The 22633-nt window shown below is 37.5% G+C and overlaps 3 protein-coding genes across 4 annotated transcripts; 1 reads left to right on the top strand and 2 right to left on the bottom strand.

Annotated features, from left to right (window-relative positions):
* Window positions 1–106: 106 nt before the first annotated feature.
* LOC107574434 (putative protein TPRXL) lies at window positions 107–1164 on the bottom strand. The gene has a single exon (XM_016260872.1). It carries the CDS (start codon window positions 1162–1164, stop codon window positions 253–255), a length of 912 nt encoding a protein of 303 aa, XP_016116358.1. The 3' UTR covers window positions 107–252.
* A 304-nt stretch (window positions 1165–1468) lies between these two features.
* On the bottom strand, window positions 1469–12831 carry LOC107574437 (uncharacterized). 2 transcript variants are annotated; one of them, XM_016260875.1, is made up of 5 exons: window positions 12557–12831; window positions 12153–12194; window positions 9400–9627; window positions 4170–4331; window positions 1469–2657 (listed from the first exon to the last, which is right to left on the bottom strand). In XM_016260875.1, the coding sequence occupies exons 3-5, from the start codon at window positions 9542–9544 to the stop codon at window positions 1615–1617; spliced, it is 1350 nt and encodes a 449-aa protein (XP_016116361.1). In that variant the 5' UTR covers window positions 9545–9627; window positions 12153–12194; window positions 12557–12831; the 3' UTR covers window positions 1469–1614. The 2 variants fall into 2 exon arrangements, with proteins under 2 accessions (XP_016116361.1, XP_016116362.1); XM_016260876.1 differs by lacking the exon at window positions 12153–12194.
* A 3287-nt stretch (window positions 12832–16118) lies between these two features.
* Window positions 16119–21869, top strand: LOC107574433 (immunoglobulin superfamily member 10; the record flags this gene model as incomplete). Its single annotated transcript, XM_016260871.1, has 3 exons — window positions 16119–16172; window positions 17089–17394; window positions 21558–21869. Coding segments are annotated over exons 1-3 (667 nt in total), but the record flags the coding sequence as incomplete, so codon positions are not given.
* Between the last annotated feature and the right edge of the window lie 764 nt (window positions 21870–22633).

Below are 22633 nucleotides of genomic sequence, written 5' to 3'. Positions count from 1 at the left end.
TTAATATATATTCACATAGAAAACAGCTGTTTTATATTGTAAAAATATTTCACATTTTTACTGTATTTTTTATCAAATAAATGCAGCCTTAGTGAGCCGAACTGACTGTTTTCAAAAACATTAAAAAATTGTAATAATTCCAAACTTTTGACCCTTAGAACCAAAGATGAGGTCGCAGATTCATGTGTCTTCTAACATCAATCTGTACAGGGTTTTTCTCAGAACAAGACCTGCGTGCTATTAACGTAACACTCAGTCAGTTTCCATTGCAATGACGACTGCATCAGTGGGCGGAGCCACCGATGAAACAGGCCACGCCTCTTTCCCACCCCCATCCGGTCTGGCTCTGGCAGAACAGTCCGGACTATCATGAAGAGCGTCTCCCGTTCCATTGACCGACTCTGCCGGTAAGTGTCCTCCTTCTTCTTCATCATCATCCTCCTCTTCACGTTCTACGTGGCAACGGCAGACCTCGATGCCGGAGTCGCCGGTCAGTCGTCGCTGCTGGAAGTGCGTTTGGTCCACTTCCAGATCGCTCACGGCGGAATCGCGGCGCTCCGGTTCCACGCTGGGAGAAAAGAGGGCGGTTCTGGGTGGAGACTGAGGGGGCGGGGCCTGTGCAGGCCCCTCCCTCTGAGCTGCGCTATTCTGCTTCTTGGGGAAAACACCAAGTGGGTCAGACATAGAGAAGAGTTGGAGAGACGACGAGGAGGATGGTGGAGTCGGATGACAAAGGCTGGTGATATTCGTTGAATTTGGACTGTTAATGTTATTAGCGCTGTTTGCATCGCAGATCTTGTTAGTACTAATAGTTTGGGATGCATCTACTATTTCAGTAATGTTATCTGTGCTACTAGTTATGTTTTTCACTGGTTTGTTGTTCCCATTGGAATCCAGAGGGGTGGAGCTTGGAAGCTCCACCTCCACGACCTCGGCTGTGCTTCGTGTTGGCGATTGGCCGCCTTCGTTGATTGGCGGTATTGGGATGCACTCGGTGTGCATGACCGCTGAGTGGGTGTGGCCAGGATAGTTGAGGGAGGGCGTGGAGGCGTGGCTAGTATCAGTTTCGTCTGTGAGTTGAGCTGAAGAAGGGGAGGAGCTACAGGGCGATGACGGACAGCAGGAGTCGCAGGAGCAGCTGGTGTAGTTGTCAGAGCTCTCCATTATTATTTAACTCAAACTTCTGAATAGTAATGTATCAGATTTCTCAAAAAACGACTGTTCTCAACATTGATAATAATCAGAAATGTTTCTTGAGCAGCAGATCAGCATATTATACTGATTTCTGAAGATCATGTGACACTGAAGACTGGAGTAATGATGCTGAAAATACAGCTGCGCATCACAGAAATACATTACAGTTTAATATATATTCACATAGAAAACAGCTGTTTTATATTGTAAAAATATTTCACATTTTTACTGTATTTTCTATCAAATAAATGCAGCCTTAGTGAGCCGAACTGACTGTTTTCAAAAACATTAAAAAATTGTAATAATTCCAAACTTTTGACCCTTAGAACCAAAGATGAGGTCGCAGATTCATGTGTCTTCTAACATCAATCTGTACAGGGTTTTTCTCAGAACAAGACCTGCGTGCTATTAACGTAACACTCAGTCAGTTTCCATTGCAATGACGACTGCATCAGTGGGCGGAGCCACCGATGAAACAGGCCACGCCTCTTTCCCACCCCCATCCGGTCTGGCTCTGGCAGAACAGTCCGGACTATCATGAAGAGCGTCTCCCGTTCCATTGACCGACTCTGCCGGTAAGTGTCCTCCTTCTTCTTCATCATCATCCTCCTCTTCACGTTCTACGTGGCAACGGCAGACCTCGATGCCGGAGTCGCCGGTCAGTCGTCGCTGCTGGAAGTGCGTTTGGTCCACTTCCAGATCGCTCACGGCGGAATCGCGGCGCTCCGGTTCCACGCTGGGAGAAAAGAGGGCGGTTCTGGGTGGAGACTGAGGGGGCGGGGCCTGTGCAGGCCCCTCCCTCTGAGCTGCGCTATTCTGCTTCTTGGGGAAAACACCAAGTGGGTCAGACATAGAGAAGAGTTGGAGAGACGACGAGGAGGATGGTGGAGTCGGATGACAAAGGCTGGTGATATTCGTTGAATTTGGACTGTTAATGTTATTAGCGCTGTTTGCATCGCAGATCTTGTTAGTACTAATAGTTTGGGATGCATCTACTATTTCAGTAATGTTATCTGTGCTACTAGTTATGTTTTTCACTGGTTTGTTGTTCCCATTGGAATCCAGAGGGGTGGAGCTTGGAAGCTCCACCTCCACGACCTCGGCTGTGCTTCGTGTTGGCGATTGGCCGCCTTCGTTGATTGGCGGTATTGGGATGCACTCGGTGTGCATGACCGCTGAGTGGGTGTGGCCAGGATAGTTGAGGGAGGGCGTGGAGGCGTGGCTAGTATCAGTTTCGTCTGTGAGTTGAGCTGAAGAAGGGGAGGAGCTACAGGGCGATGACGGACAGCAGGAGTCGCAGGAGCAGCTGGTGTAGTTGTCAGAGCTCTGCGATGACAGCATGTGACTCGGGCCGGGGTGGGCGGAGCCTCGTGGGTAGGCAACGGAGCTGTAGGGAGGGGGCGGGGTGCTGGGTTGGGCTGCTACTTCCTCATAGGATGGCAGTTTGAGCGAGGCGAGGAAACCTGCCAATGAGAACTCAAGATTAATGTAAGTTTGTGTTTGTTTTCATTTAGATTCTAAAATGTGGATTCTAGAATTAGTGGTATGAAAGGCACTACTTGAATGGTCTGATTTAACTAGTGTTTCTCTAACAATTCAGACCAATTCTGCTAAACAAAAGTAAGCTTAAATTTATTTAAATGTTTAAAAAAATGAAATAAAATAGAAAATTTTAAATAAAATAAAAATTAATTTGAATTCAAATAAAAATGGATTTATATTGTGTTCTATTTTAATGAAGGCTGTCTTTTTAAGAACATGATTTTAGGATTTAATTATTTGATATCTTAATTAAAATTTTAATTTGAGGGTTAGTACAAACGTATTCTGTAAAAACCAAGGTGCTTGTTTTATATAACTAGCTTCTGTTTATTAAATTATTTGTATTATTTATTTTTCTCTTTTGCATTTCAGAAAAGAATCTTGGTTACTCATTTCTTTATATGTAGTTTATGCTAAACGTGGTATTGTGTACTTGAATATTTAATGAATAATGAATATTTTGTCTTTATGACATTGCTTGTGATGTACCTCATTTGTAAATCGCTTCGGATAAAAGTTTCTCCTAAATGAATTAATGTAAATAAGACCTTAAAAGCTTTTTTTTTTTACTATCTGAGCACAAATATTGTATTATACTGTATGTCTGTATGTATATGTTTGTCAATTGTTTTATTCTCTACAAATGAAATGAAAGACAAAAAAACTTTCACTTTCACCAAAAGTGTTACGAGAGTCATAATTCTGACTCGCTATTTTCTTTTTTGTGTTTCTTTAGAGGTGTAAGTGCACCTAATAATTTTTCATATGTTTTGCAGGTCGCTACGACTGTGGTATTGAACACCCAGAAAAATGGATGAAGCATTGTGCAAAAGCATGAAAAAAAATCAAGATAAAGTGAGTAGTACTCAACAAGTCATGTTATATATATATGTGACCCTGGACCACAAAACCAGTCATAAGGGTCCATTTTTAAAAATTGAGATTTATGCATCATCTGAAAGCTGAATAAATAAGCTTTCCATTGAAAATCTGGAATCTGAGGGTGCAAAAAATCATAATACTGAGAAAATCATCTTTAAAGCTGTCCAAATGAAGCTCTTAGCCATGCATATTACTAATCAAAAATAAAATTTTGATATATTCACGGTAGGAAATTTACAAAATATCTTCATGGAACATGATCTTTACTTAATATCCTAATGATTTTTGACATAAAAGAAAAATCTATAATTTTGACCCATACACTGTTTTTTGGCTATTGCTAAAAATATACTTAAACGACTTAAGACTGGTTTTGTGGTCCAGGGTCACATATGTATGAGATTTTCCAAATACAGAGCAAACCATTCACTAGATTTTGCATTTAAGAATTTTATCAGTAATTACTATATCATGACATGCCAGCAAATCTGACAAAATAAGAGCTTTCTAGTAAGTGTGATTATGTTAGAGTGAGTGAAAAGTATTCTTACTGAGGTCAAACATGGAGGACGGGTAACTGCAGGCTCCGTGATAAGCCATGAGGTTGATCTCCCTCTGTCTCTGCTGCTGCTGGACACGCTGCTTCGCCTGCCGGTGACGATACGCGCAGCAGCAGCTGAACAGGATGAGGACGCTCCACAGCAGCCAAAACCCTGAAACACACACGAGACGCTCACAGAATAAATGCAGAATGCTAACCATTAATTTAGTCAAGCTATTTTAAATGATTTGCTTGATCTTGGTCATGCATGTTATTGCCACACAAACCGAAGATATTCTCTGGCATTTCGTGCAGGTACTGTAGACTATAGTGTATTTTTTTGGCTTTACTAATTAAAAAGGCTTGAATGAAAGTATTAATTAGTTTGTAGATTTGGATTTGATGATTTAGGCTAGTTGTTTTTAGTATGTTTCCTTTTCTCTATACAGCACTTTGTTCTACCTTTGAAAGTGCTTTATACATAAAGTTGGGTTAATCAGATGCTTTCTCTTAAATAAACAGTTCAGCACAATGGATGATTGACAGGTGAGTAGGCGAGTCTACGAGAGCAGATAAATTCACATTCAAAGAAATTTTAGGATTTTGGCCTATTTTGCTTCTATAACATGGCTTCTTTCTTAGTAGAAGGAAAACATCCTAAGTACACATTTAAGTGTTTAGTTTATTGCACTTTATCTATTTGCATCTGTAGATTCCAATTACAATGCAATTCTTTAAAGAGTTTTTTCTCCACTTCAGCAGCACTAACAAACACCAAAACTTACAGTTTTATTCCTCTCTATATTCTGAAGGTTTTTACTGAGGGGTTTGTTCATATTTCATTTACCAGAGTTTATTATTGGACTTTATCTTTGCATAGATTCCAATCACAACACATATCGTTAAGTGTGATTTTCTCAAAAATAGTTTTTTTCTCCACTTCAGCATCATTTACATACACAAAATTTTACAGTATTATTCCTAACAAAGTTCTGAAGGTTTTTACTGAGGGGTTTGTTAATATATCATTCACACTGATTTATATGACATATTATTCCTAAAACATGATGAAAATGTATTTTTTCTGTCTGTTGACAGAATTTTTTAATTTATGGAGTGATAAAAAGAGAAATCCAAAATCCCCTCTATAAAAACCTTTAACTCTAATATGTCAACAAAATCAAACATGAATTTTGAACCTGGCTTTATCCAATATTCAGATTTATTATGGTATACAAGCTAGTGCATATTCAATTAGATAATGCATCATTTGCATATTTCAACATAACATTTTAGAAAACTTGTAATACAAAACAATTGTCTTGATTTTCTGTATAATTAAATATTATTTAAGTATAATTTAAGTATGATAATATATATTAGTAAGAATGTTTGCCTTGTCCTAAAGGAACTTATCACCCAAAGATGAAAGGTTCGAAAGAAGAAAGTAAGTCTCAAACAGGTTTGGAATGAGGGTGAGTAAATTACATCATTTGCATTAGAGTATTAGAAGTAATATTAGTTATAAGAGTGTGTATATGTGACCTTGGACCACAAAACCAGTCATAAGGGTAAATTCTTTGAAACTGAGATTTATACATGATCTAATAAATAAGCTTTCCATTGATGTATGGTTTGATAGGATAGAACAATATTTGGCTGAGATACTATTTGAAAATCTGGAATCTGTGGGTGCAAAAAAAATCTAAATATTGAGAAAATCGCCTTTAAAGTTGTACTGAAGCGTTTTTAGGATTAATAATAATAATAATAATGTTTAATTTATATAGCGACTTTCCCAAGCTCAAGGACACTGTACAAACGCAGTAACACAATAGACAGTCGATTCACATAATCATAAACAGTCATTTCACAATCAATTAATCAAATGAAGTGGATAGTGGACATTTGCCCAGTCCGGGGATAGACATGATTGCAGTTGCATATCATGGTACAATTATGTACTGGAAACAGAGATACATAACATAGTATAAGTAATAACAGAAAAAGGATAGTGTCAATAAATAACAAATAAAGAATAGTAAATGCAACAAAAAATACAAAGAACGAAAATACTCAGAGAGAATTATAGCTGGTAGTATAGGATGAGTGTCTAAAGAACATGTTATGACTGATATTATTGAGTAAACAAGTAGGTTTTGAGTTGTGATTTAAATACAGAGAGTGAGGTTATTCACAATAGACAGTCGATTCACATAATCATAAACAGTCATTTCACAATCAATTAATCAAATTAAGTGGACTTTTGCCGGGGATAGACATGATTGCAGTTGCATATCATGGTACAATTATGTACTGGAAACAGAGATACATAACATAGTATAAGTAATAACAGAAAAAGGATAGTGTCAATAAATAACAAATAAAGAATAGTAAATGCAACAAAAAATACAAAGAACGAAAATACTCAGAGAGAATTATAGCTGGTAGTATAGGATGAGTGTCTAAAGAACATGTTATGACTGATATTATTGAGTAAACAAGTAGGTTTTGAGTTGTGATTTAAATACAGAGAGTGAGGTTATTGTCCTTAGTGCCAGTGGTATAGAGTTCCATAGTTTAGGTGCAATTGCGGAAAATGACATGCCACCCATTGAAGATAGATGAAATCTAGGTACAGTAAGAAGTTCACACCCTGCAGATCGAAGAGATCGAGGTGGAACATAAGGAGACAGTAGATCAGAAAGATAAGGAGGAGCAAGGCCATTGAGTGATTTAAAAGTAAGCAGAAGAATTTTGTAAGTAATGCGAGATGTTTGTAGGGAGCCAATGGAGTTTAAATAAAATGGGGGTAATATGAGCAGATCGTTTAGTATGGGTTAATATTCTTGCAGCAGTATTTTGCATATATTGTAAACGAGAGATAGAGTGCAATGGTAATCCGGCAAAAAGAGCATTACAGTAGTCGAGGCGTGATGTAATAAAAGCATGCACTAATGATTCAGCATCTTTCAGAGAAATATAGGATTGAAGTTGGGCTAAACGGCGAAGCTGGAAAAATGCAGCTTTGGATAGTTTACTAATGTAAACATCCAGAGTCAGTGAAGGATCAAGAGTAATGCCTAAATTTCTGACAGTAGTAGATGGAATAATTGTTGTAGCATCAAGGTTGAAACTGGGAGCATTTACTATATTTTTTGTTAGTAAAGGGGGGCCAGTAATTAAAATTTCTGTTTTGTTCAAATTTGAGAAAATTAGAATTTAGCCAGGCCTTTAGCTCATTGGCACAGGTAGATAGTGATATGGTCTGGTGAATAGAATCTGGTCTGCATGCAGTGTGTATCTGAATATCATCAGCATAACAGTGATAATGAAAACCATGACGATGGATAATATGTTCAAGAGGCATGATGTAAGTAATGAATAGTAATGGCCCAAGAACAGAGCCCTGGGGAACACCCTGACTGAGTAAAGTAGTGAGAGATTTATAATTATGCATAGAGATGTAGTATTGTCTATCAGTGAGATAGTAAGAGAACCAGGATAGTGCAGCACCTGAGACACCTATCTCTGAAAGGCGGGAGAGTAATAACTTGTGACGGACAGTATCAAATGCTGAGCTGAGGTCGAGCAGCAGGAGAATGGAGAGATTACTTGAGTCACCAGAGAGTAACAAATCGCCGACAACCTTAACTAAATCAGTTTCAGTGCTGTGATGAGAGCGAAAACCAGATTGAAATGCATCAACTGATCGCTGAGAGCTAGAAAATACTGTAGCTGATTGGCAACAAATTTTTCCATAATTTTCTGATGTATACTATATTCATTTAAAAGTAGCCTACATGAGGTCGGCTACTTCATGTAGGCTACTTTAAATGAATATAGCCTACATCGGATATGTATGGGCTACATGTAGTCACATGGCATAATATGTCCAAAAATCTATTACACATATCCTACAAACACATTTGTATGGACTAGATAGGGCCTATATGGAATTGTTCCAATTTCTTACCGTTTTCATATGTTTTTACAGTTTTCATATAATATGTTTCATGCTTCATATGACATTATATTTCATATGCGACCCTATACCACAAAACCAGTCATAAGGGTAATTTTTTTAAAAATTGAGATTCATATCTGTTACGGGTTTGAAACGACACGAGGGTGAGTAATTAATGACAGAATTTTTATTTTTGGGTGAACTAACTCTTTAACATGCGATCACCGTGATCCGATCAAGCAGATCAGATCATCAGTCAATAGGGACACAGAGCGTTTACACTTGGCAACATCAACTGACTTCTCTATCTGGATAACCGATCGGATCTGTCTTTCCCGTGCAATATTTAAATAAGTCTGCAGAGAATGGCCCGGTGTACAGCGATCGCATGTTAATGCCAAGTGTAAATGCAGCCAATGATTCATCAGTACAGTAAAGTTTTCATGAACTTTCATCAAAATAATTCTTTTGTCTCTGAAATTAATTTCCTTTTCTAACCCTAACCACACTACATTTATTTCACATTTGAAGGTTCACTGAAATATTCTATGTGTTGACGTCATTTCAACTGAAACAGGAAAACAGGGAGGGAAAATAGCCAATAGAGTTTCGTTTATATCACAGTTTGAGCCAGAGCGTTTGAGCTCGGTAAAGCCGCATTTGACAGCCACAATCTCATCCATGTTGTTATAAAATATAGCATTCTGTGTAGAATTCAAATGGGTCTGAAATGTGCGTAGGCCTAACGCGGTGCGGCGGTTAGAGTGACTGCGCGAAACCACACTTCTTTCGCAGTTTTACATTTTTTAATTTTGAACGCTTGTATTTTATTAATATGAATTTTGTCATTGTTTTGGAGCACACTAGCTTATAGATAAGCTTAAATAATCTTTCCATTGATGTATGGTTTGTTAGGATAGGACAATATTTGGCCGAGATACAACTATGCGGTTCTATGAAAATCTGAAATCTGAGGGTGCAAAACAATCTAAATATTGAGAAAATCGCCTTTAAAGTTGTCCAAATGAAGTTCTTAGCAATGCATATTACTAATCCAAAATTATGTTTTGATATATTTACGGTGGGAAATTTACAAAATATCTTCATGGAACATGATCTTTATTTAATATCCTAGTGATTTTTGGCATAACATTTTTTTTATAATTTTGACCCATACAATGTATTGTTGGCTATTGCTACAAATATACCTGTGCTACTTATGACTGCTTTTGTGCTCCAGGGTCACTAATGCGGAGTAAACTGCTGGACTCACACCACAGCTCATAGTAGTAGGTGCAGCAGCCCGTCTCCTGGCAGCAGTGGCCGGTCTGGCAGAGGTAGCCACTAGCGCTGTTTGTGCCGGGACAGTAGCGCGGGCTGCCCAGGAGAGGCAGCGTCCCTGAACTGTGGTATTCCATGCCCTTCAGCAGGGCGTGGCGCCACCGAAACACTCGCTGCTCCTCTTCCTCCAGAACTGCTGCTATGGCCACACCGCTTGAGCCTTTCAGGAGCAGATCAGAAGAGAGAATGCCACCTTGAATGAGTTCATGGAAAACACGATCTCAACGTAAAGTCAGACCTCATGTAGGCTACTTTAATTCATGTTCCTGTTCTAATTATAAATGGCTGCGTTTACACTTGGCATTAAAGGGTTAGTTCACCCAAAAATGAAAATTCTGTCATTAATTACTCACCCTCATGTCGTTTCAAACCCGTAAGACCTTCGTTCATCTTCGGAACACAAATTAGGATATTTTGGAATCTGAGAGTGTCTGGCCCTGCATAGACAGCAACGCAACTGAAATGTTCCCAAGTCCAGAAACGTAGCAAGGAGATCGGTAAAATAATCCATCTGACATCAGTGGTTCATCCGCAATTATACAAAGCTACAAGAATACTTTTTGTGTGCAAAAGGAAAAAAACGGCTTTATTCAACAATTCTCCTCTTCATCACTCTGTAGCGCCATTTTGGAGATTATCAGATGGACGTAAACGTTCGTATGCTGTTCTGTGTCACGCCGGATCTGTTTCCTACGTTGTTGTGATTTGATCTGAACGGAAACCGTGTATCTGTGTATTTTTTTTTTCTTTTGCGCACAAAAAGTATTCTCGTAGCTTCGTATAATTGCGGATGAACCACTGATGTCACATGGATTATTTTACCGATCTCCTTGCTACGTTTCTGGACTTGGGAACATTTCAGTTGCGTTGCTGTCTATGCAGGGCCAGACACTCTCAGATTCCATCAAAAATATCCTAATTTGTGTTCCGAAGATGAACGAAGGTCTTACGGGTTTGAAACGACACGAGGGTGAGTAATTAATGACAGAATTTTAATTTTTGGGTGAACTAACTCTTTAACATGCGATCACCGTGATCCGATCAAGCAGATCAGATCATCAGTCAATAGGGACACAGAGCGTTTACACTTGGCAACATCAACTGACTTCTCTATCTGGATAACCGATCGGATCTGTTTTCCCGTGCAATATTTAAATAAGTCTGCAGAGAATGGCCTGGTGTACGGCGATCGCATGTTAATGCCACGTGTAAATGCAGCCAATGATTCATCAGTACAGTAAAGTTTTCATGAACTTTCATCAAAATAATTCTTTTGTCTCTGAAATGAATTTCCTTTTCTAACCCTAACCACACTTCATTTATTTCACATTTGAAGGTTCACTGAAATATTCTATGTGTTGACGTCATTTCAACTGAAACAGGAAAACAGTGCGGGAAAATAGCCAATAGAGTTTCGTTTATATCACAGTTTGAGCCAGAGCTTTTGAGCTCGGTAAAGCCACATTTGACAGCCACAATCTCATCCATGTTGTTATAAAATATAGCATTCTGTGTAGAATTCAAATGGGTCTGAAATGTGCGTAGGCCTAACGCAGTGCGGCGGTTAGAGTGACCGCGCGAAACCACACTTCTTTCGCAGTTTTACATTTTTTAATTTTGAACGCTTGTATTTTATTAATATGAATTTTGTCATTGTTTTGGAGCACACTAGCTTATAGATAAGCTTAAGGCTAACATATTTATACTAAAAGCCAAAAAACATCCATTTTGATTTCATGGGGACTTTAATATAGTGTTTTACTTAAAAAAACTAAAAAGGTAAAATAGGTTGTAAACATTATTTGTCTAGAGCTGAATATAATATAATCTAATGTAATATAATATAACATAACATTAGATTATATTTATATATATTAAATATTCTGGCTAATTTGATCATGATTTCAGTTACAAATAATTGTGTAACACCGTTATTATAGAAAACTAAACTAAAACCATGAAAATGTTTTGCAAAAATAAACATTAACTGAAATAAAATATAAAAAATCTTTATAATTTTTTCATCTAGGCAACATTTATCATATTTCTCATTTTCATAGATTAAATTGATGCAAAATAACTAGCATTTAAAAAAAACACCCTGTAAACATGTACGTGTACCTGTACGTGGTAATACTTTAAATAAGATTCCATTTGTTAACATTTACTACATACAACTACAACGTTAACACAAACTAACAATGAAAAATAACTGTAAAGCATGTTAATTTCAACATTTACTAATGCATGATTAAAATCAAAATTGTACATCATACAACGACCAGTTGTATTTTTATTAATTAACAATAAAGATGAATAAATAACAAATGTCTTGCTTATTGTTAGTGCTAGCTAATGCATAACTAATGTTAACTAATAGGATATTATTGTAAGGTGTTGCCACTTACTCCAACTTTAACTAAAATTGAAATGAAAAAGATAAAAACTAATTATTCAAAATATGAATAAAAACAATACTAGTATCTCAACGATACTAAAATAGCATGGTACTGTAGTGTACAGTGACAAAAAAAATGATTAATTGCAAGGGTCAAAGAAAATAGTCGTGCACAAATAAATTACTTAGCAATTGCTTTGTGACATTATGACAGGACTTGTAATAAGAACATAAACATGTCAATATCTAACACGCGTGTTAGGCGTGTTGTCAGTTCCTTCCTTTACCTGGTGAAGGACACAGGTGTCCATATATGCTGTCAGGATCATCTACAAACGAGAACAGAGACTATAATAATCAACCATAGATGATATTAGCATCCTTTTATCCTCAGCTATGAACTTATCAACGCAAATAGCATTTTAAAACATGATGCATGCGACAAATTATGTGTAATATATGACAGTTGTTATTGGACCTGCATATTATTCTGCATTAAACCAATGCATGTAATCAAACTTTGAACATTAACGCAACAAATGTTTCTGTTTGCATATGAAAAGCAGGCCCAAGCAGATGCATTAGACAGAGTGAAATGCATTCTAGTGTTGAGCTGTAGTTTAGTGATGCGTTATGCACCCGCAGTGATGATAATTGCACACAGTTGCATCGATGATATAAATGCACCAACCGTGTTATTATGTGTAGCCTGTAATAAAGTCGCTGTGCGTTCTGATTCGCTCATTTCTTCGGATTCTGCGCCGACTGTCTCTCTCCGTCCGCCATTTCAGCCAGCTTCAGCCGCCGCATCACAAACGATATTTCACCGCACGTTAAAAGCGTTGCTGCTTACCTATGTGTTATTCTCAAATACATAACCTCATATTTACAACAGACGGAGCGAGGATGCAGACATAACGCCAGGATCCAGGAGCGTTTATCGGATCTTACGCTGATTGGCTGGAGGCGGAAGGATGCGGGCCAATCAGAGCGGGCGAGCGTTTCTCCTAGCAACAGATGAAGAGGATGAGACCAGTTCAACAACGACTGAAAGCATCAGACGTTTTAGTTTATTGTATGGAAATACAATATTGTTTATGAAACGTATCCATATAAAATGTTGTACATAGCTATATAATAATTAAAATCGCTATGATATAATTGCTGTGATTCAGAGACATGCCATACGCAAATTTATTTATTTAGTCATGAAATATATTGTCATATAAAGGCTATGTATAATAGATTTTTGGACATATTATGCCATGTATGCTACATGTAGCCCATACAAATCTGATGTAGCCTATATTCATCCCAAAAGCACGTCATGTTGATATTATAAGGATATATAAAAGATAGACATGTATTTAGAAAAGTAGTATAAAAACATATATACAAGTGTTTAATGAAGTTGCATATATAAATATTTGACATTGCTATAGCCTATTATATAACTTATGCTTATACTTATTAGGCTATAATATACTAAGTATATTGCTATACTTATAATAGGCTACCGTACAGAAATCAATTGCTACTAATAGGCTACCATGCGAAAATTTATCATAAAGATATTATTAGGCTATATACGTGGGTAGCCTATTGTATATAGGCTATGTTATAAACTTATATCATCATATGTACATATGTAAAAAATTGTATATTGCTTTATAAATAACGTATTGGTATAGGGTAATATACAGTAGCTCAGCTTAAATATAGCCTACATATTTATATCCTTTTTGACATAAAATATTTTAAACAATGAAATATCTCCAGATTGGTGTGTTTTATTAGTGGCACGTATTTTATTAACAGGAGGGTGTGCAGTATTCATAAAATAACGTCCATATCTAAAAAAAGATAACATATTTAATGTTTAAATTGTAAGTTCAGGACAGGTGCCGTCATGTGGCGGAGACATAGCATAGGCCTTTGTAAAGTGTATAAAATATCGAGTAGCTTAGCAGCAGTAGCAATGTATCTTATATCACACGTTTGAGTATTGTGAATTGAACAAAGATCAATTGTTTTGTGAAAGTTTGTTTTCAGACGAACACAGAATTTGCCCACACTTCTGCATATATTTGGCACGTATCATAAACACCTGGGGTGATCACATGACAGGAAGTGATGTCATCAAGGGTGAGGTAAGTGTCTCCACAGAGGGAGCAGCTACACCTGTACAGGTTAGACACTGAAACAGTGACACCAAACAATGATAGTGACCTGATGGAGAGAAAATCAGACACAATGATCGCAGTCATTCTCAAGCTAGATCATGAAAAAAATCAGGCAAAAGTCATTTCTATGTCATTTCCACTGCCCTGTAATATGTAAATGTAGATGACTTTCGCTGTTACTAGTCAAAAATTAGACAGAAAACATACCATTTGACAACTAAAGGGAAAAGGCATGTAGTAATAAGCGTCTGTCTCAGTCTCAATCCATCTGCATCTTTGTCATCATTGAAAGCTTGCTTTAAAGGTGCACAATCATATCTAACTCTGCAAAGGAACAAAATAAAGGTTTCATCTGTTGGCCACTAGAGGGACCTGTTTTATGAGTTAATTTGACTTATTTTAGTTGCATCCTACAGCTCTGTGAAATCAGTTTGTTGATTCACTGAAGAATAAAAGAAGCAATATTGTTCTTTTGCCTTATTTTAGATTATTGGTATGTTTCAAGATTATGATACATTTGCAAAAACAATGGCACCGTTTGCTACTCAGATGTACAGTGATCCCATATTTTTGACATATGATACATTTAAATGTACCTTTATGCATTTGACAGACAATTTTATCCAAAGCGACTTACAATGCATTCAAGGTACACATTTACATTTAATGAGTTCCTTGTGAGTCGAAACATGAGCTTGGCATTGCTAGCACCGTGCTCTACTGTGTAAATTACAGACAATATGACTTGGGCTGTACGGGGCAACATATATGCAACATACATACGTGCTTCAAAGAAATCGGTCTGTGCATTGAATACATTTACCACATAGCACACATGCGATTCAGTTTTGCATGTTTGAGCGTGTTTACAAACCTGTTGTCCAACAAAGAGAGCATTTAATGACATGTTTTTACTCCAGATTCACTTAAGAATTTGGAAGACGTGAAGGAGAATGAGAGAATAAGTCAGAAATTCTATACAGTGTCGGTTGAATATACTTTATTCTTATAAAAATACCAGCGATGCTTAATAAATGTAGATAAACCTGTCGCATTCGTATGTTTATTGTCTTTATGTTTCATCAGTTAAAACATTTCAGTCTTCTTATTCAGCTACAGCGATAGCTGGAAAAAATTACCATCACTGATTTTTAATCAGAAATATTTTAACCTTAGACCTTTTCTAATCATTTATAGTTATAAACCTTATAAAATAAATGTTTTATGTAAAATATTATATTCTTAAATACTCTGTTTTGTATATTATAGTGAAATAGTGTTATTACAATGGTAATATTTCTTATTTTGTTTAATGTGTTTATTTAGTAATATAATAATCATACTTATTATTTGTTATATCGATATATAAAAACAAAAATTTTGGCCAAATTGTGCAGCCCTACAAAACAAGCACAACGAACCTGGTGTTCTAATATTTTTTGGCCATTTTTCGACAAATAACACGCATTCAGTATAATGACTCAAAACACTGAAACTACAGTCTGCACATCGAAATAATTTCCAGTTTGTGGATTTCTGTTTGTAGTGACAAACCAATCGGTGTGTTTACAGACTGAAGTGCTTTTCCTACACAGAATGATGTGATATATGCACTAAACTATCTTAAATATGCATGCAAATAATAGTGTTTTCTTATTTCTAAAAACGTTTGGAGAATATGGCATGACAAGACGGGTGTTTTCACCCATATGCCAGAGTTACAGGTATATGTAAGCATTTAAAACATTGATTATTGCCTCAGTCTCAAAACAAAGTTGTTGTTGTTGCTGCTATATTAGTATGTATTTTAAGAGATTTTAAAGAGTACAACTATAAAAGACTTCATGCTCCATGTTAATGGTATATTTCAGTAAAGCTTTTCAAGATGTTACATGTACAAAATCAATATATGATAAAATCAGATGCTTTCTCGAATCAGCATTTTTAACAGAGGCAGAACTTCTCAGGATGTGGTGACTATGGTGTAAATATAGAAATACTTCTCTTTTTCTTTCTAAAAGACGAGTGAACAGAGATAAAGAAGAGACATGCAGAGAGTCATGGCTTCAGACGTGATGTGCTTGTGTGTTTTTCTGCTCTGCTCTGGACTTCACTTCACAACAGGTACGACTGAACGACAGAACGAGTGACTTCAGACACTGATTTACATCAGACAAAGAAACACATTATATTTGAGTCTGCTAGCTGTTTCTGTTTCTGCTATTTTTGTCGATCTTTCCATCGATTTACTGCTAGAATGGAGTGTAGCAATCTAAGACAATAACAATTCATGTGATGTTATTGAACTGTTAAACAATTGAAATTTAACTGATCGGTCAGATCAGACTGATAATCAGAAAATGGCCTAATATCAGCTCATAAATCGTCTTATTACTAGCTTGTTCATTAACATCATAAATATGAAAAGTTTGTTTTGAAACGTCCATGGATGCTTCATTTCATCAGTTTCTGTGGGTCTTAAAAAGTCTTAATCCACCCGTCCACAAATTAATGCCTTAAAAGGTCTTAAATCAGAGCAGAAAGTCATTTTAAATTCATAATGTTTTGCACTGCAAATATTAAATATCTTCAGTATTTATGTTTTCCAATTCAAATACCTAAACATCCTTGTTTTCTGAAAAACTGAACAACATGAGTTTGTTTGAAACAAGAACAAATATCTGTCGGTAGGTATAAAAACTTGTTTTCCCTTTGAATGAAGTAGATTTTTCTGACCTCATTGACAGATATTTCTTCTTGTTTTAATCATAAACTCACGTAATTTTGAACAAGACAAGAATACTGATGCTGAACAGCACTTTTTGCTGTGTTTTAAGAAGGTACCGTAAAAGTTTCCATATCCTATACTCTTTGTAAGATTAATTAAAAAAGAATAGAGATGGAAGTTGTATTTTCAGACTGTTTGCTAACTCATTGTGTGCTGACTTGATATAACTCAATATAAGTTATTTTTAATATTCTGCTTCTCAAGTATTTTGATCTAGGATTGAATGTTTTCTGTGTTTTTGTGTCTTTGTAGGCTGTGTAGTGGTGTCATCAAGTTTTGTCACCTGTTCTCCAGGAGAGTCTGTGCTGCTGCCCTGCAGTGATATAAACTCAGGTCACACTGAAGTCCAGTGGTGGATTTATGATTCTCAGACGTACACTCCTCAATACTCAGTGTTTCCAGTGGACGCGATTAAGGGTCAGCGATACAAAGACAGAGTTCAGATTCACAGGAATCTCTCGCTGTCCATCACTCGACTCACTGTAGACGACACAGGATCGTATCGCTGTAAAACAACAGAGACTGAAGAAATAAGCATGGTTCATCTACTTATTGAAGGTGAGGAATGTTTAATTTCATAATAATACAAACCAAAAAAAGACACTTACAAAAACTCCTATCGGTCACTTTTGAGATTTTAAGTTATTTGGCTTTTCATAAAGTGTTGTTTCAAACTTGTGGGAAGAATGCATACTCTTCTTCTTCTTCATGTTCATTTTATTGTACTTTATCTATTTGTCTAGATTTCAACTCCAATCCATTTCTCCAGCAACACTTAAGCCCTTACACACACCACGCTTAAAGGGTTAGTTCACCCAAAAATTTAAATTAGCCTGTGTTTTACAAACCCTCAAAGCATCCTAGGTGTATGTGACTTTCTTCTGTCAGATCAATCCAATCTGAGTTATATTAAAAATTGTCCTGGCCCCTCCAAGCCTTTCAATGGGGGTAAGCAGGTGTTGGTTGTCAACAGTTCAGAAGACGTGAAATAAAGTGCGCGCATCCGTAATAAAACATTCCTCACACGGGGGGGAATAAAGGCCTCCTGTAACGAATAATAACGTAATAAACTAATTTTTTCTCATGCAGACAGATGACGTAAGACTTAGGCGTTGTGCGTGCGCCTCTGAGAAATGCAGGAGCAAAAGAAGCTTCCTTACTTTGGCAAAGGAAAACCAGTCTCCTCTTGGCGTATATCGAAATCCTCCCACATTTTTCTTTACAAATCCTCGTTTTGTGCTACTAATTCGTGAACGGCGTTTTGTTTTGTCTCCGCGTTCGTCACTAATCATGCAACGTCGACGTCTTACGTCATCCGCCGGAACGGCTTCCGCGTACCACAGTCAGCAGAAGTGAGTGTAACAGAGAGGCAGTGGCATTAGGATCCATGTGCAGCTTTATTAGTTCACAAGGCAGGTCATACAGGCATAAATCGTAAACTGGCGTTAGAAACAACGAAGGCTGGGCAGAATCATAAACAGTGTTCGTAATAAGGGTCGAGGCAGGCGGCAGACAATCAATGGCATGAATCAACAAGGCAGGCAGGGTCAGAATAGGTAGGCAGCGAGCAATCGTGAACGGGTAAACAGTCCAGGTAATCAACAGGTATATAACACAGGGAAAATGCTCAGAAATGTCTGCGAGGCAAAACAAGACGCAATGAGAGCAGGGAAGGCAGTTTAAATAGACCGGGCAATAGGAAACACCTGTGCAGGTGATTAGACTCAGGCATGGGGCATTGTGGGAACTGGAGTCCGAAGGGATCGCTCAGTACTCCGGTGATGGTTCCCTCTGGTGGTGATCGGAGGGAGCCACAGAGGCTGAATTTGTGACAGTGAGAGAAAAGTGTTTATTACATTTAAAATATGGATATTTATCTTACAAAAATGCATGGATTCGCTACAGGAGGTCTTTATTCATGCCCCGGAGCCGTGTGAGGGACAACAAGGCAGGCAGGGTCAGAATAGGTAGGCAGCGAGCAATCGTGAACGGGTAAACAGTCCAGGTAATCAACAGGTATATAACACAGGGAAAATGCTCAGAAATGTCTGCGAGGCAAAACAAGACGCAATGAGAGCAGGGAAGGCAGTTTAAATAGACCGGGCAATAGGAAACACCTGTGCAGGTGATTAGACTCAGGCATGGGGCATTGTGGGAACTGGAGTCCGAAGGGATCGCTCAGTACTCCGGTGATGGTTCCCTCTGGTGGTGATCGGAGGGAGCCACAGAGGCTGAATTTGTGACAGTGAGAGAAAAGTGTTTATTACATTTAAAATATGGATATTTATCTTACAAAAATGCATGGATTCGCTACAGGAGGTCTTTATTCATGCCCCGGAGCCGTGTGAGGGACGTTTTATTACGGATGCACGCACTTTATTTCACGTCTTCTGAACTGACAACCACCACCTGCTTACCCCCATTGAAAGGCTTGGAGGGGCCAGGACAACTTTTAATATAACTCAGATTGGATTCGTCTGAAAGAAGAAAGTCACATACACCTAGGATGCTTTGAGGGTGAGTAAAACACAGGCTAATTTTCATTTTTGGGTGAACTTACCCTTTAACAGTGTTATTACTATCTATATTCTGACACGTTATATATTTTGCAATATTCAATTCAATTAAATTCTATTTGTATAGCGCTTTTCACGATACAAATCGTTGCAAAGCAACTTTACAACAAATTAAGTTTCTACAATATTTAGTGGTAGCTTATCAGTGGTGACTGTCAATTAATGTACATATGGCAGAAATGTACGGAAAAATCAATTAAAGACGTAATCAAACAGATGATGAACACTATTAACAGCAATTATTCTAGATTTCAACTCCAATCCATTTCTCCAGCAACACTTAAGCCCTTACACACACCACGCTTAAAGGGTTAGTTCACCCAAAAATTTAAATTAGCCTGTGTTTTACAAACCCTCAAAGCATCCTAGGTGTATGTGACTTTCTTCTGTCAGATCAATCCAATCTGAGTTATATTAAAAATTGTCCTGGCCCCTCCAAGCCTTTCAATGGGGGTAAGCAGGTGTTGGTTGTCAACAGTTCAGAAGACGTGAAATAAAGTGCGCGCATCCGTAATAAAACATTCCTCACACGGGGGGGAATAAAGGCCTCCTGTAACGAATAATAACGTAATAAACTAATTTTTTCTCATGCAGACAGATGACGTAAGACTTAGGCGTTGTGCGTGCGCCTCTGAGAAATGCAGGAGCAAAAGAAGCTTCCTTACTTTGGCAAAGGAAAACCAGTCTCCTCTTGGCGTATATCGAAATCCTCCCACATTTTTCTTTACAAATCCTCGTTTTGTGCTACTAATTCGTGAACGGCGTTTTGTTTTGTCTCCGCGTTCGTCACTAATCATGCAACGTCGACGTCTTACGTCATCCGCCGGAACGGCTTCCGCGTACCACAGTCAGCAGAAGTGAGTGTAACAGAGAGGCAGTGGCATTAGGATCCATGTGCAGCTTTATTAGTTCACAAGGCAGGTCATACAGGCATAAATCGTAAACTGGCGTTAGAAACAACGAAGGCTGGGCAGAATCATAAACAGTGTTCGTAATAAGGGTCGAGGCAGGCGGCAGACAATCAATGGCATGAATCAACAAGGCAGGCAGGGTCAGAATAGGTAGGCAGCGAGCAATCGTGAACGGGTAAACAGTCCAGGTAATCAACAGGTATATAACACAGGGAAAATGCTCAGAAATGTCTGCGAGGCAAAACAAGACGCAATGAGAGCAGGGAAGGCAGTTTAAATAGACCGGGCAATAGGAAACACCTGTGCAGGTGATTAGACTCAGGCATGGGGCATTGTGGGAACTGGAGTCCGAAGGGATCGCTCAGTACTCCGGTGATGGTTCCCTCTGGTGGTGATCGGAGGGAGCCACAGAGGCTGAATTTGTGACAGTGAGAGAAAAGTGTTTATTACATTTAAAATATGGATATTTATCTTACAAAAATGCATGGATTCGCTACAGGAGGTCTTTATTCATGCCCCGGAGCCGTGTGAGGGACGTTTTATTACGGATGCACGCACTTTATTTCACGTCTTCTGAACTGACAACCACCACCTGCTTACCCCCATTGAAAGGCTTGGAGGGGCCAGGACAACTTTTAATATAACTCAGATTGGATTCGTCTGAAAGAAGAAAGTCACATACACCTAGGATGCTTTGAGGGTGAGTAAAACACAGGCTAATTTTCATTTTTGGGTGAACTTACCCTTTAACAGTGTTATTACTATCTATATTCTGACACGTTATATATTTTGCAATATTCAATTCAATTAAATTCCGTCTAGTTCATGTGTACTTATGGGTACACAGAGCAGTTGAGATAAATCAGGCAGGTTATTTGCGAATCAATATATTGCAAATAGTTTGCCATTCTTAATATAGTCAATCAACTGGAAAAGTGTGAGATTTTTTTTATACCAGGGTGCCTTAAAATCAAAATGTTTTAGTGTGTGGCTGTTACTTTGTGTGCTTGTGTGTGTGTGTGTGTTTACTTTTATTACTTACATGTATTACTTTTACATATCACGTTCATGTACAGTACATATCACAAGTTTTGATGACTGTTGGTGTGTTCAAGTGTATGAAGCGTATAGTTAAAATCGAACCAGCAAAGTATTTTTACTGTGTTGTATGTCAGATACAGTATATTATCATGATATATATAATGAGATAGCTGGTTGTGTTTTGTGTCTGCAGGTTGTTCTATATCAGAGAATGAAGGATCAGTGGAGATCAGCACATATTCAGGGGAATCTGTGTTTCTGTCCTGTTTGGTCAAATGTAGTGCTCGTCATAAACCAGATTCAGAGTTCAGATGGGAATTACCAAACTACAGAGAAATAAACCCCACTGTACTCCACCGACTCGATCAGGGCAGATTTCACATGTTTGATAGAAGTTCAGGAAACCTCTCTCTGCTGATTTCTGACCTGACTGAGGAAGATGAAGGACTGTATTCCTGCTGGAGAAATGAGAATCAACACAAGAGCTTCAGACTCACTGTTAAAGGTAAAGAAATAATGAATTCTCACATTAACAAATTATTTAGCTTGAAACGAGATGCTTTGCAGCGCAATTAATTTCATTAGATCATCTTTTTGAAGCAAGGCTCTCTCACTGTTATGAACAAACGTTCTTCCACTAACGTTAATACTTCAACATTTGTTTAAAGTTATCTGGTCCAGTGTTAGTTTAGTATTACTTATTACTATAATACTAAGTTTAGTTAAAGTTTTAGTAATTTTGGTTTTGTGTTTTTGTTATTTTTAGTAGTTATTGTTTTTCCCCCCCAAATATGTCTATATAGGTTTTTGTACGTTTATATTTCAGTTTTAGTTTTAGTTATTTTATTACGTCAAGTTAGACTAAATGACCGTGAGAAATGTTGATTTGTCAAGTAGCTCAAATAAAAATAAGTTTTACATTAACATTTATGAACATTTACAGTTAACATTTATTTTGTAGGTATATGGAAGTAAAATAATGACAAATGTCTTCGAAACAAAAAAGCATGTTGAATTGCACTAACTGAAAAAATAATGCATTGCATTAACAGTGCTTGCATTTTAATGCCTTGTAATTTCAGGGCTTGCATTTTTAGGGGCTAAAATCCAACATAGTTGTATATTTCAGCTGTGCATATTTAAATTCAAAACATTTCACACACATTTTCATGATTAAAAATTCAATAATTCATATTCACCTTCTAGAGCAGTGATCCTCAAATCTGGCAGAGAGAGTATAGGCTACTATGTGTCAAAAAGTTTGATTTA

Source organism: Sinocyclocheilus grahami, unplaced genomic scaffold (genome assembly GCF_001515645.1).
Source record: "Sinocyclocheilus grahami isolate Dianchi unplaced genomic scaffold, SAMN03320097.WGS_v1.1 scaffold2225.1, whole genome shotgun sequence".
In the NCBI taxonomy this organism is placed as follows: domain Eukaryota; kingdom Metazoa; phylum Chordata; class Actinopteri; order Cypriniformes; family Cyprinidae; genus Sinocyclocheilus; species Sinocyclocheilus grahami.
This window is presented reverse-complemented; position numbering and strand designations above follow the sequence as displayed.

Coding starts and splice junctions, on each gene's coding strand:
- LOC107574434 (XM_016260872.1), bottom strand. CDS start 1,164: ATGGAGAGCTCTGACAACTACACCAGCTGCTCCTGCGACTCCTGCTGT.
- LOC107574437 (XM_016260875.1), bottom strand. CDS start 9,544: ATGGAATACCACAGTTCAGGGACGCTGCCTCTCCTGGGCAGCCCGCGC. Junction 4,332..9,399: donor CTACTACTATGAGCTGTGGT/GTGAGTCCAGCA, acceptor TGTGTGTTTCAG/GGTTTTGGCTGCTGTGGAGC. Junction 2,658..4,169: donor GTCCTCCATGTTTGACCTCA/GTAAGAATACTT, acceptor TCTCATTGGCAG/GTTTCCTCGCCTCGCTCAAA.